A 15,890-nucleotide genomic window follows, 5' to 3' on the forward strand; every position below is an offset into this window, starting at 1 on the left:
CTTTAAAATGTTTAAGATAATTTTCAGATTAGTTTTTTTTAAATACAGTATGTTTTCCCTTAAAAGTTACATAAATTACCTATTTTAAAAATAACCCAAGTCAAAATAAAAAAAAAATATATATTTTTTATAGCTATGTGTGGCACGTTTTTGACTTTCCTCCTTAATAAATGGACCAGAAATTAATTATTGGGAAACAGGGAAATTCTTGCATTGTACACTACCCGCTATAAACACAACCTTTTCAATAATTAAGCCAGTGGGTCAGAATGAACAGCGCACACATGACACAGCAGTTGGGTCTTTTGTTTTTCTATTACACTACTACATCCAAAAGTACAAATATCACTATAACTTTTTTATAACTAAAAAAATACAGGCCTGCAGCCTCATGACTAGGCACAAATCACAGTAGTGCTGGTATATAGCCATATCGCAGTGCCACCGATATTCTATTCAATTCAATTCACCTTTATTTGTATAGCGCTTTTACAATATAGATTGTGTCAAATCAGCTTCACATAAAAGGTCATAGTAAATTGGAACCGTATAGTTCAGTGTTTAAGGTCAGTTCAGTTTATCTCAGTTCAGTGTGGTTTAAAAATCACTACTGAGAGTCCAAACACTGAAGAGCAAATCCAACAATGCGCAGCTCTACAGATCCCAAACCATGCAAGCCAGTGGCGACAGCGGTGAGGGGAAAAAAAAATTCACTAATTAGCGAAAGTGAAAAAAAAAAAAAAAAAACCTTGAGAGAAACCAGACTCAGTTGAGCACGACCATTTTAATTTCTCCGCTGGCCAAACGTCTTGTGCAGAGCTGCAGTCTCAGCGGCTGAGGCTGAAAGCTGACCTCAGCGAAGACTCGTCTGTCCCTGGAGCGTCACAGGAATCAGTCTCATGTTCTCCACTCCTATGTTATATTGGTCATATATGTAGATATATATTTAGACTGAACATCTTTCTCACCCTCATATGTGTTTGCAGGGGTTTTTATTTGGCACTGTTCAAGCACATACTATTTCTGGAGAAGAGAGGTTGTCCCCGCACAGCCCTGGAGTACTGTAAACTGATTCTGAGGTATCATTTTACATCAGAAAAGTACAATTATCTTACTTTATTACATTATTAAAACAAACTATATTTGCTAGCGTTACTAGCACAATACAGTTGAATAATACTGCTGTGGATAATGTACTGCTTGTGGATAGATTGTAACTTTTTGCTATATAAAGCATTTACTACATATTGTTCTTAGTTTGATGTTTAGAAAAAAACACAATTTGAAAACCATCACTGTACCATATTATCACCACAATTAACTCACGGTTCATTTTAATTGTTTTTTATTTTTCAGCTTGGACCCTGAAAATGACCCCCTCTGTATGCTGCTTTTCTTTGACTTCCTATGCTTGCGTTGTCATGAGTACAGCACCCTTATCCGACTCTATGAGGAGTGGGAGGTAAAAAAAAAACTATTTTTACTCATGTCTGTATGTTAAACCGGTGATTGCTTGTGCTCATAGCACTACTAAGACTACTTGACTACTAAGACCACTTGACTACTAAATGGAGGTTTAAGCATATAATTCAAGTATTTAGAAATAATGAAAGCACCATAATATAGACTACACATTACTATAATTTAGAGTTGGACACATTCAACAGGTGTTCAGTATAATGTACATAATGAAAAACTGTTAGTTGTTATATTGTTCATAAATTAAATTATTGCTTCCACTTGTGATGTATAATATGCCACATTGCCACATTTTATTAATGCTTGATTTTTTTTGGTCAAACACATAATCACCATGAATTGTGCATTCCCATGGAAATCCCGTGTGATATTGTTGTGGCTTTTCTGCTGTCTACTGCACACCACAAAATCTGTACATTAGTGTGAACAAAAATATTCTAACAAAATAAACTGCAATATAAATATAAAACCGTTTTTTTTGTTGTTGAAATATATAAACCACAAACTTGCAGATCTGTGAGTTAGCCATCATGGCAGTACTTCATGTTGTGTTGGAGGAAGTCTATGGCACACTTAACAGCAACTGCAAAACACAATAAAGCATAAACAATGCAACTGATTCAAACTGGGTTTTTATTTGTAAAATGTAATGATATTAAAACCAACGGTTTATAAAATGAGCAAAAGCATCTAAGGAAGTAAATACAATATTGTTACAACCCTGGTCTAGGGTCAAGGCCGCAACATAAAAAACACCCGACAAATAAAATTCACTTTTAATGACCCCTTTGTGTAGACCCCTTTGTTATTTGTCTTTTTTTGTCTTTTTTTTTTATCACCAAGAAAAACGTGAAGCCAACTACCTCGGGGTGAACCCACAGAAAAATAATAAACAAAAAATACACCAACTAAACACCCAAATGAAACTTACTACACCTAATAAAAAAACAGAAATAAAAATACAAAATCTACACCTATCTCCCTAACTAAGAACAAAAACAGGTGAAAATATTTACAAAAAGAAAAGTGGCGTCCAACCCCTACTGCCTCTTACCGTGTATATATTTACAATATTAACAATCAATAAACACACAAACCAAAACAAAATAATGGGAAGGGGGAACACGGATGGGTATACAACACAAAGTCAAAACTAGTACAACAGCATGGGAAACACAATCAACGAAAACAACTCAGCAACAGGAATAACTTTATCACAATCTCAAACAACACGCCAACAATGCGCTCTCCCACCCCACGCCTGTTGTTCCCTTTTTAAAGGACGCCCTAGGTAATCTAATTGCCCCTGGTTGGATTAATAAAGTTGTTAAACCTAAACCCGTAACCTCCTCCAATCCCAGGGCACGGCGCCTGCGTAGTTAGGGCGGGCCTGCAGGTGGCAAGAGAGGGAGAGAGAGAGAGAGACAGACACACACAAACAAACACACCTGCCAACGTAACAATATAAAACAATTTACTGTCAATTATATAAATTAATAACAATTATTAACTCAAGAAACAATTGAAAGTCTAATATAATTTCTTATATTGTGAAAACAAAAAGGGGTGGCATGGTGGCTCCGTGGTTGACACTGTTGCCTCACAGCAAGAAAGTCACTGGTTTGAGTCCCGTCTGGGCCAGGAGGTCTTTCTGTGTGGAGTTTTGTGTTTACTTGGGTTTCCTCCTGGTGCTCTGTTTAATTTTAATTACAAACAATAATATTAGTCTATCTAGAAATATCTAATCTTAAAACACGGAGAGGCGGGCAGTTAAACAGACAGACAAAATTGAAAATTTATATCTATGTTCATTAAAATGGTACATGTTTTTTTCTGGATACTATAACTTTAAGTAAAATCAAGTTAACATTTGATAATGAAGACTGAATCAATGGTCCTGAAAGTTTCGAATCACAGGAATAAATAAAAATTTACATTAATGCTATAACTTAACTTTAAATTGTGAAACATATTTTAAATTAATTTTTTTTGTGTGTTTTGAAGAAAATAAAAGCAGCCTTACATCTTTTAATATCATTTAAATAATCTTGCCAATCTAAAACTAAAACGTAGGGCAAGCCCTTAAAATAATGTACAGGGGTCTGTTCTTCATACCTTGCTTAAATGATCTAAGATGATTTGACAGATCCTGGATCTTTTGATCTTTATCTAATCTCTGGCTAATTTGGTTCCTCAAACTTAAGTTCACGAATGAGATTAAAATGTCTAAATGAACTGATCTGAGATTGCTTTGTGTGTGGTGAAGGACAAATCTATCGATCCTCGAAATCATGATCAGCAATACAACAATTGGCTGTTGGCACAGCAGCGTACTGACATCATCTGATCATATCATCCATCATCCATCTGAGCAATATATAAACATAAATATTATTATTTAATATTAAATATTATTGATTATTAAAAATGATAAATGTATATATAATTTTTAGAATTATTTTACTATTTTCTACTGTAAAAAATACCAGCCTTCGGTACATACTTTCAGTAACTTCTTTGCTTGAAATGACCCGATCTAATCCTGTTTAGATGAAATGAGCCTGCTCCCGAGCAGGTTTGAGCTGCCAGAACTGTTGCTATGACAACAACTCTTGGATGAGTTTTGATGAACGAAACGATCCTGCATCATGTCAAATCATCAATAACCAAAACTAGCTAATTGAGTAATCCACGTACGAAGAACAGACCCCAGATCTACAAAACTGTTGTTAACTACTGGTAAAAAAGGGCCATGATTCATTCCCTTTTATTTTCCTCAGGCCTCTCTTTGCCTTAATTCTGTAGTGACGTTCATTTTTTTTAATTTTCTCTTACTCCTTTTATTTCAGTTTAAACTTGGCTGAAATAAAGACAGAGGAAGGCTCCTTGGAGACATTTACTTTTGGTTTATATGTGTGAGCAAAGTTCATAATACATGGGTAGGGTTAGAAATCGTTTTTAGGGTTATTTTGATACCAGTGCCTGAACTGATACTTTTGAATCACACATTGTGGTGAATGACTCTAGAAAAATGGCTCATGGTAACCTTTGATTTGGCCCGCCATCCCATCTGAGATGAGTGAAAGAATGATGGGGATGGTTTAGAGATTGTCATTTAAAATCTAATGTAACCTTTTGTTTTATTGTTAAAAGCTAAATGAAATGAAATGTTTCAATACAATATTGTAAATTAATCAGATTTAGTTTAAATGTACATTCTGTCACCTGATGGATAGAGGACAATGCAGAGACCTTGGTGAGCAAATCAAGGCAAAGGCAGATTCTGCTTGACTAGTGTATTCAGCATTGAACTCCACTGTTCACTTTTACGTTTTTAATGCAATAAGTTATTATTTTAAATGTTACACTGCATTAGTTAATACAATTTAAAGTAATGTTTTATATTATTTATTTTTAATTATTATAAATTAAATTAGGTGATAATATCATTATGATATTTGGTTTTTGGCCCTTTATATGATAAAATTTGGGCACCCCTGCTCTAGGAAAAACTTTTTATTCGACAAAAAATTATTTAATAATTTTTAATTAAACAATATAATTAAAGTTTAAATTTGAATGCATCAATAAAAATTTTATGTATTTGAATTGTATTAATATATTTCTTTTGATAATTTGTTTGTTAGCATGAACGCAAGATTTTATGCAATTAATATTTTATTAGCTTACTACAAACCTGTGGAAAGGCTGACATCCAAATCGGTGAACACCTTATTTCTAGGGTTGGTGCTTGGGTCGTCATGGAGTACGTATACATGGACACCGATTTTAACATGATTAAGACAATACTTTGATTAAGAGTCTACCATGTAAACAGATTTTTGATTACCTAAATCCGAATAAAGTCATAATCGTATTAAAGACAAATGGAATTAAGACATGTGAAGTATGCAGACTTAGTCACATTATTGAAGTGCAGTACAGACATGTAACCAAACTATTTGTGTCAGTAAAGGACCACAGACACCCGCATTGTGAAATGCAGAAGTTTTTTTCTTTCCATTCAGTGTACGGTATCAAATTCCATTAAAACAACGCTCATCCACCAGTCCTTACTTCATACTCGCATTCAATACCTCAGTTTGTCACGGGAACATGAATGAAATGTTCCTGATTGAATGTGAAACTGCCAAACAACAGTTAAAAGTCAAATGTTTCAATAAGTTTGCCATGTTCCTCCCTCACACGCAACTTTTGTTAAGCATCTGCTGCATGTTGCTGTGACAGAATCCTTCCTTGTGAAATATAGCTATATATTTTTTAAAGGCTATATAATCTTAAAAACCCATTTTAATCTGTTTTTTTATCATTTTATTCTTTTTTGTTTTTATTTTCTTATACTTGTTTCTTTCATTCCTGTTTATGTAAAGCACTTTGAATTACCATTGTGTATGAAATGTGCTATATAATTAAACTTGCCTTGCCATACTTTAGAACACTTAGTTTAGGCAAATATGATGAAAGCATTTATGCGTGTTGATGAATATGAAAGGAGTCGCTCACCAGATGCGCCGTACTGCGTGTGCTGCCTTCTAAATGTTGCTAAGCAACAAGAAAAAATGCATCTACAACGGTGTCCATGTCCCTCAGTTGTTTAGAATTAAATGTGTAGAGATTGTGACAAACAACGCGTACCTATGTTGCTTTGCGCCTTTGATGTACCTCTTGATACTTCTTACGTCCTTGTCGCAGCACCAAAGGCACTGAAATTAGGCATCGATATTCATATGCTGATTCAGTCTGGTGCATAAAGGTTACATATGTACCGATTCCATATTGGCACTAGGTTCCTATATGTGGATAGAAGGCAAGGTAAGGTAAGACTCTGGTAAGGAACAAAGATTTCTTTTATTATAAAATGGTGGAAAACAAAAATAATGTCTTGGCATTTGGCTTCCCTCTCAGACTCTCATTTGTCAAACAGGTCACTCCTAAATTCCATCTCTCCGGCTCAATTACTGAAAAGAAACAGGTGTTAATAATAATATAAATTAGACCTACTTGCAGCCTTTCCTTACTTGATCTTCCTTCGTGCGGGCTGTTCGTCCACAACCCTCTCGTGACAATGTGGCTAAAATAACACATTATGAATTTACCAAGTCAAAAAAAGAGGCGTCATCTGCTGAGTGCCTTTGGACTTTCTCCTTCAAGTGTAATGTCAAAGGCAGAACTTTTTTTCATAAGGTGGTCTATAGGGTTTAAGCTCGCCATAGAAAAAAAAAAAAACTAAATTAATTCATTTAATGTAAACTGAAATTTAGTTTAGTGCTTGTGCGGCATGATGCCATAATTAGGACACATACCAAATAAAACAATAACAGAATTTGGTTAACCAGAAACATAATTAAGTGATTAATTTTGTCAGCCTTTGGCCTCGTAAACAAAAAAAAAAAAAAGGAAAAAACACACAGAGGCCTCTGTGAAGACCCAGGACACGCTGGAGGTACTATTTCTCTCAGCTGGCCTGGGAACGCCTCGGGATCCCCCAGAGGAGCTGGAGTAAGTGTCTCGGGAGAGGGAAGTCTGGGGTCCTCTTCTAAGACTGTTGCCCCCACGACCCGGCCCCGAAAAAGCGGTAGAAAATGAATGAATGAATGAACTTGAAAAACCAACTATTAACGTTACGTGTAGTAATATGCACTCACCGCTGAATTAGATGATAAGACCAAAATGGTCCAGCTTCTCCAGGAAACAGAGCCCTCTTCTCTTTTGTACCAATTGTGGATTTTGGGATGTTTGGCCATGTCTTTGTATTTTATTTGTGGTGGTGTTAATATGTGACCGGCAGTGTCAGTAAATATATTAACCACATGTGTTTTATTTACATTTCACAGCCAAAATAAAGAGACAAAGTGGACAAAACACTGCCAAACTGACCTTTGAGCAACTGCGTTTGTTTGTGGATCATTATCAGGACAACGTGTGTGTTGACTTGTCGAAATATATTGTAATTTTAGTTGACCTTTATAATTCATTATTTTGCTGGTGTACTTAATTTTACTTTAGTTATCCATCTTTATACCGCTGTTGTACTGCAGTTTTATTTTAGTTTACTGCAGATATGTTTTGTAAGGTTTGTTTATGTTGTTTTGTAAAGTAAACACAAAAAATGGAATTTGTTGAGGTTAGCAAAATAAATTAATAACAAATTTTTATAGTGGGCTGAAAATACACATGAATGTTTTTAATGTAAATGTTACAAGCTTGCAAAGTCGATGAACTTCACGTGTGTTTTACATGTGATTACGTTTTTCACATGGGAATGCATGTTTTACATGTGATAATTTTTCACATGGGAATTGACATTTTTGAATTTTTAAAACCCTTTTTAAAGCCATTAGAACTGTGAAGTGAACAGAAACCTTAAAGTGTGCTGCGCAATGACTGTAAAAGGTGCATGCATTACTTCTGCACTAAAATATCTGTTATGGTTATATTCTTACTAAAATGTGAAATCAATGTGTTGACTGCATTTATTTAGCAGTGAAATTATCCCAGGTGCTAATGTTGCATTATTAACGAAAATGAATAAGTTGACAAAGCATTTATTTTGCTAAAATTTGTCATTGGTAATGTTGCATTGTTTTTGCAACGTATTATGAACTGTCAAACAGCATGTATATATATTTCCTGCAAATAAATTGCAAATTATGACATGTTGCAAAACATATTGTGTTTTATTGATAACTTCAGTGACTAGTCGACTTTAATAACATAGACTTCCAAAAATCTAAAGTCGTTCAACCCCTTGAATGCATATGTGATCACATGAGTATTCACATAAAAACATTTCAAATACGCACATTCCGCATGTGCATTTCACATGTGTAATTTCACAGGTACATTTGATTGCCAGCCAGCCACAGGATAGTGTGGGTCACCTCGAACAATATGGTTCACATGTGGTCACACGAACTTCACATGTGAAATTTATGACTTTTCGCTAAGGGTGGATCAACACCAAATTTGGTTTGTGTACTCTAAGGCTTTTGATTAGGCCAGTTTTCGTTGGTGGGTGTGTCTGGGTTTCAGAAACATTTAGAACTTAAACATGCAATGACCGAACTTTCTCAAAATTCATGTTTTATCCTCACCTGAACACATGTCGTTTTTAGCTGGAGTCATAGTGAAATGACATGTTTTACACAGAAACAAACTTCCCCTAGACACATAATCAGATGAACAAAGTTAAATCCAAATTCATTTGAGGTGGTAAATTGCGAGTTTTCATGAATGGTCATGTCCATGCTAGCCTGATAGACTTCAAATTTTTGTCATGGAAGAGGAAGATTGTCCAATCTACCCCAAAATTCACGTTTGATAAGAGTCCTGTCTCAGAGACCATAGCACCACCTGCTGGCAGAAGGAGGTTTAGAACGTATCAGTGACTTTGTGTTCTTTTTATATTTGCTAGCTTAAATGCATGTTGCCCTCTGCCATTTTGACCTCTGCCATCCTATGGACACCTTTGTGGCAATGTGCCTGGGTGTGCAGGCCATTTACCATAGACCAGTGTTTATTGTACTTACTTCTGAATATCTGCTCAAACATTGATATTTTTAATATGCTAAAATACAACAACAAATTGGTTTGCCAAATAAAAAAGTGTATTGTGTTATACACACAATTCATGTCATTATGATGGTGCAAGACATTAGTTAGAAATATTAATATTTGTTATTGCTGATGTTAACATTACAGCATAGTTATTCCTGATATTAGCATGCAAACAGTTTTATAATCAGGACACAACAAATGATCTGTTAATAGCTGTTTTCAGTGAAGAAATAATGAATTTTTCACACAGTGCTACTTTCCACGTTAATATTTTGTGTACTTCTGTTGATTCAGGTCCATCGAAATCTTTCCCAGCTGCCAAACTTTTCATTTTCTGTGGCTCTTTCCTATTTTCATCTGAGCCAAGATGAAGACATTTCAACTGTGGAGTACCAACAGCTAAAGCAAAAGTCCAATGTGCTTCTGCAAAATGCTCTCATCATGTTTCCTGGAGGTGAGTTTCAGATTGATGCCTGTTAAAAGCTTGTTAAAAAAACTTGTTAAAAGATTGTGTAATGAAATGAGCTCAATTTATGAACACTAATAATTAATAATAACAAGAATAGTTTCATGAATAGTTTTAAAAGTTTTATTTAACTTTAATAAAGCTGGTAGCAAGGGATCTTTTGCGATTAAAGTGACTATTTCTGTGAGGCAATTAAAGGCAACTGTCACGCAACTGACTCTTAAAGGAAATGGGAGATTGGTTGACTCTGATTGGTTTATTCTCAAAACACACCCATAACTCATTAAGAGACATTAAGGGGTCCCAAGATGGAGTGGGGGTTTCCTTTTGGAATAACTTTTGAAAACCAAGCAGGATGAATCTGGCCAGTGTCTTGGTAGATAAGATGTCACAGTGACTTTACTCTCAGACTTTTTGGCACCAGGTGCCATAAATGTCATGACAACTGGATTCAGACCCTTGAAATGAAATGCTGTATAAGCTTATAAACATTATTTGCTGTATTTTGTATTGTAACAAGCTGGCTGTGATGTGATGACATGCTCTGTGCCTGTTGCATTACCATTACCCAGAGTAGAGGTCTGCAACTGGCCAATGGTTTGAGGGCATGTTTGAGCTGCAGATTGTCTTTATTACAAGAAATAATCAGTAACAACTTATCTATTGTTGCATGTATGGTGCCAGATCACAAGCTTGGGTGTTGTGAGGTCATCAGCGACAAATCAAAGAATGTTATGATTCACATGCATTCATTTGATTGTGGACCTAGCATAATGTAATGGGGTGGGCAAGGCTGGTTGTTAAGCCACACGACCCCTGCCTTGAGGGTGCTCTTGTGGTTGTAGGGTAATCCATAGACATAGGCTATAGGCAGACCTTTGCGCTCATTCTTGTCAAACTACTTTTGACAGGTGGGCTAAAGCAACTGAGGTTCATCGACTTTAGGCATTGCAGATGGGGAGTCAGTTGTACAGTCCTGGCAGGCAGCTAGGCCATTACCCAGCATGGATTTGTGGCTTAGGGTGTAGTGTGTTTCGGATAAGCAGCCTTAGAGGGCCATGTGGCTATATAGGCATTGGTCACTATGCCATCTCGAATGTGCTGACTGTTCAGGAACATGACAGGTTGGTGGCAGGTTTCTATAATGACCTTCTGTGCACAAGTGAATCCCGAATCAATTAAAATTAAAACCGGAAAGCAAAACACAAATATCTGACATTTTCCGAAACAGGATACAACAAGATTTGACTCAAATTAAGCACTGATTTATACGTTTATCTATGTATATAGTCCCACTGGACATAACATTCATTCACAACATTTTTTTGAATTGATGTGGATGAAGTGCGATGGGACCAATGTCCGCGTGTACCCAATAGAAACGAGGCAGCCTGCCAGACAACACTCCATGGCAACGCTGCTGTAACTTTTATTCACTCATTTAGAAATGTTTCTCTGCCTGCATCAAGCAGATGTCCCGCCTCCAAGAACCATATACCCCATTGTGATTCGTAGGTCCATTCAGCTCCACACTCAACACTGTAACGTGCCAAGCATATCAAACTTGCAGGCCGCACTAGCATTGAACTTTCAAATCAAGGCAGGGGCCACAAACTATCGTCTGGCGGGCCGCAAATTTGAGACCCCCGATATAAGGGCTACATAAGAGTTGCAAACAACTATAAGGATGGGTCTGGGCAACCTAAAGTGAGTGAACAGCCAGTCATCACTCTAAGCAAACATATGTGACCTCTATATATTTATATATAACTGAACCTCAATATTTTATGTCTAGTAATTTTCAGCCGTCCATTAAATAACATATCTAATTATTTGTCGGATTCTATAAACAGTATATGCTTATAATGCCTGGATGTACATGATTATGTGCGCATTGTTGTAACTTAACGATGCAGATGTTTTTGTAAAGAGTCAACACTACGAGTCCCTTTGATGGTTAAAACAAACTTTTCTACCAGACACAAATAAATCCTTCCTGAAACTCATATATTAAAAACCATCAGATCATCATCAAAACTATGAAAATAGACTTTTAATTTTTCTACAAGACTCCTTTAATACACTTGAAACTCTATATGTTTTACAATGCATTAATCATACATAAGCATGAAACTTGGTTTGTCATGTGGGATGAATGAATGAATGAATGTTAAAAACCTTTCTTTTAATTTAATTTCCTTATCTATTATTTTGTGTAAACTGTATTGTATTAACTGTATAAATTTAGACTCTTAACTATACCGTTAAATGCGATAATATGACTCACAGCCCCACACTCCAAAGACACACCTCTCTGGTCCAGCACCATTAAGGGGGCAGTATAACTAAATGGCCCACCAAAACTGCTCAGTGGCCCAGTAGAGAATCAGTTTGCCAGGATCCATCCCAAGTCCCGTTACAGCTCAGGACAGCTCTTCTTCAGTTCCAGCGAGCAGAAGCAGACCTTGACTACAATGGGGAAAAAAGCACAGCCGAACGTTTCCATCTTTGTTACTTTTCTTTCCGTCGAAAGTCTAGTTGAAGGGTCACGAAACACCAAAGCACATTTTTTGAGATGTTACCAGTCAAATATGTGTCCCACGTTGCTATAAACACTATTAGGACACGTATATTTCACAAAAAAGTGAAAATTGGTTGTTTTTGCGTTACTTTGAGCAAATTCATTCTTCCGGTTTGAAACAAATTTTTTAAGCTGCGTCACGGCGATTAGATACTTGCGTGTATTCCAGCATGGTGTGGATGTTTGTACCTGCGAGTGCATCGTGACGTCTCTGAGTGTGCAGCATTAATTCATGAGAAAGACTTGGTTCAAACCGATCAGCGCGCTCTATAGTGTATGCGGTGCAACTTCATTATTTTTGCATGATAGCTTACCGTTTAGAAGACCATTTTACCTGTTACAGTGTTCAGAAGGCAGAGATATACGCCACGTTGTGTTGCCAAAAAAAGTGGAAGAACAAGAATTGTTTGGAGAAACAGGTCGTCAGTGTTGCGTTTTTAAATGTGCTGCAACGAAGGTTTTGTTTTCATTTCCCGCTATGAGAGCGAAGCTGGACTCACGTGTGGACTGCAGTGCATGCGACACATGACAGAAATATGTTTGTAAGGAACATTTTTTTACCCGAGAGGTTTCCGCATCTGGAAATGGTGAAATCCGGATTTACTGCTCATCTCCTTTTAAAAAAGACACTGTTTCAGTTGGTGTTGATTGTCCGATCTCTACAGAGATTTGGTAAGTAAGTGATCAGTGGTCTTTGTTTGTTTATTCAGATGGCAAAGTTAGTTAGTATCATCAGCAGTACACTTTCAGTTTCTAAAGACATACTTTAGTCAAAATTATTTAGTTACTAAGTTTACAGTACGTTAATATCACTACAATATTATGGGCTGAAAGATCCGCTGTAAACGCATTTTGTGACAGGCTAGTCTATACACACGCAGCTTTCTGACGCTACCTATGGAGTGCATCTAAGTTACAGAGAAATGCGGAGGCTTTTTTCTCTTATACGACGTCCGGTATCAAACATTCCATTAAAACTGCACTCTTCTAGCAGTTCCTCGTAGGCCTGTGCAATATCGGGTTTGTCACGGGGGGAAAGCATGAAATGTTCCTGAATGAAAGTAGAAGTGCCAAACTGCAGTGAAAGTCGACAAATTAATGATTTGGCAAATAATTCGATTACTAATGTCCATGTAAACACAGTCACTGTCTTTCTCTCCTGCGTCTGTGTGTTTGTTTTGCCTCTGTGAGAATTAGTGCATGCCCAAATGGAAACTCCCATTTTTATCCAAAACCTCCCCTCTTTCCTGCCCCCAACACTCCCACCTAAACAGAGCTAGGCACACCCACTTTTCTGAGTTGTGAAACACCTTGCTGAAATGGGGGTTTCATGGCCCTTAAAGTTTAGTTCGCCGCAAAACCAGAAGTCAGCATGACTACAGTCCTTTGTCACCTCAAACTTCAACATCCATACTCCACACCAATCCAGGAGCTCTTCACATTACACAAGGAATGCAAGTAAAGCCTTGAAACTAATACTAAACTGGTGTAAATCATATGTAATGCTAAAGAAACCGTAGGAATTTTATTAAATTCATATGAAATTTATTATTTTTGGTTTAGGTTTTACAAAATTTGAGGTTTTACATTATTACACTCTTCTTTTTCTTTCTTTACTCCTCTCTACAACCTGTATGAATGTGTGTGTGCACGTGTTTGTGATAGGTGCTATTTTTCTTTTAGAATAGTCAGAGTTTCATTTTGTAAAAAGAAAAGTGCCTGTGCATATTTATGAATCTATTGCCTTAAACTTAGATCGTTACCCTGCTTGAACATAAAAGGGTTTTAACTATATTTTGGATAGCAATGTCCGTAGTAGGAGTCAACTGTGTGTCCAAACGATTGCTGGATGATTCGTTTGTTCGGATCTAAAGAGTTGATTTTTTTAAATTAGTTCCCTAAGAGCTCATTTTAAACGTTGACATCCTACAGCATGTAGTATAAGTTGATCCTAAATTTTTTGTTGTACATTTAAAATATATTTTAGTATGCAAGTTTTTGATGAATCAAAACAGGACTAAGTCTGTATGCTTTATTAGCCAAGGTATTCTTCATTAGGTCATGTCTCCTGTTTGTGCCAGATTGACACGAGTGTACTTGACTGTTGAGCCTAAAGGCTGATTTAAACGGAGTTTTTGTCCTAACCAACACCTGAAATTTCTATTTTAGAAATGGCTTATTTCTCACAGGTGAACAACTGGATGAATGACAATGATCACCTTACGTACACCACGTGTGCTTTATTCAGTGTTAAATGCTAATAATTTGAGTTTGAATGCCATTTTACGTGGCATTTATTGCCATAATACCGAAAGCAGCAGCAGATTTTGAAAATAAAATAAACCATTTGAAAACTGAACTTTAGAACTGTGACTCAGTTTAAGCCAAGATAACAGGTATCAGTCATTCAGCATGTACATATGCAGTAATAATGTTAAAGAGGTTTAATATGTATTAATTAGATTGTAAACCTTACCATTTTGCTGGAATGCAGTGCAGTGACATTATTCTGTGCTTCTGAATGGCTGTATTAAAATTGCTTTCATGTTTCTTCTGGTGCAAACAGCCAAAATGCTTATCACGGCATATCTCCTCATGTACTGTGTTAGGACACAGGGTTACAATGTAACCTGCTCACCTAATGTTTATGTTAATAATATTTATATTATTTGCTTATTAATAACCACCTCATATGGAATTCTGAATCTGCGTCTCATTTCGGAGGCTGTTACTGTCCACTTGAGGTTACATTTCGTTGGTGGATCCATGTTTTAAGAGTCTTTCTGTTGAATGAATGAAATATGCTTTTTTCCATTAAGGAAACCCATAATGGAAATTGAAATATAATTGGCTAAAGTGAAAATTGGCTCTATTACTTGAACTTTCTTATGATAATATCAAAAATAAAATAACATATTCCATCATTTATGTTTACACTAACATGATATGTGCATACATTAGTACAAAAGGTTATTAGCTATGAGATTGAAAAACGGTCCATACTGTTATAGTAACAAGTATAAAAAATTGTTTGTTGTACTGCAGTTTTTGATTATATTATAAATATGATTAGATTGTGTACAGAACATGCTTTCATTTTACTTTTGATGTGACTAGACACTAGTGTCTGTTTAGAAGTTTTTGGCATTGACATGTTAGTACAAATTTTAGTACTAATGTTTTTATTTCTTCCTTCATTTTGCATCATTATGACTGGACGTTGCCCCTAAATTGGTCCGTAGACTAATTTATATGTGTCAATATGTATTTCAGCACTGATGCCGCTTTTGGACTTATGCACAGTTCATCCTGAGGCCGCAGTGTCCTCTCACATATTCTTTGGACCTTCAAGTCAAATTGAGTAATTATCTCTTAAACTGGTTTTCTTTTCATTTGATTAAAATAGATTTCTTTTTGACAGAATGTTTTTAACTGCATGTTTAAATGTAATTATGCAGTTGAATTTGTTTCTGCTGCATCTTTTAGACAGCCACCTGCACTCTCTGAGTTGGTGTCCCTATATGTGGGCCGGTGTCATAGCCTGTGGAAAGAGGCCGGAGTAATGGACTGGTTGGAGGAGAATGTCAGAGAAGTGCTAAAAAGAGTTGACACACATGACCCTTTTGTAGAAGACTGCCAAAACAAGTAAGAACTAATGAATGCAATTGGTCTTTCTTTCTTTCTTTCTTTCTTTCTTTCTTTCTTTCTTTCTTTCTTTCTTTCTTTCTTTCTTTCTTTTCTTTCTTTCTTTCTTTCTTTCTTTCTTTCTCTCTTTCTTCTTTTCTC

General features: G+C 36.1%; 1 protein-coding gene across 1 annotated transcript in view; it reads left to right on the plus strand.

Moving 5' to 3' along the window:
* LOC130220024 (transcription factor 25-like) overlaps positions 1-15,753 on the plus strand; it is a 43,973-nt gene extending 28,220 nt beyond the window's left edge. Inside the window, exons 6-10 of the mRNA XM_056452466.1 lie at positions 987-1,079; positions 1,357-1,462; positions 9,352-9,511; positions 15,378-15,465; positions 15,591-15,753. Of these exons, the coding sequence (XP_056308441.1) occupies positions 987-1,079; positions 1,357-1,462; positions 9,352-9,511; positions 15,378-15,465; positions 15,591-15,753 (610 nt within the window). The remainder of the gene's footprint in view (positions 1-986; positions 1,080-1,356; positions 1,463-9,351; positions 9,512-15,377; positions 15,466-15,590) is intronic.
* The last annotated feature ends 137 nt before the right edge of the window (positions 15,754-15,890 follow it).

The sequence above is a fragment of the Danio aesculapii genome, unplaced genomic scaffold, assembly GCF_903798145.1.
Source record: "Danio aesculapii unplaced genomic scaffold, fDanAes4.1, whole genome shotgun sequence".
Classification (NCBI taxonomy): domain Eukaryota; kingdom Metazoa; phylum Chordata; class Actinopteri; order Cypriniformes; family Danionidae; genus Danio; species Danio aesculapii.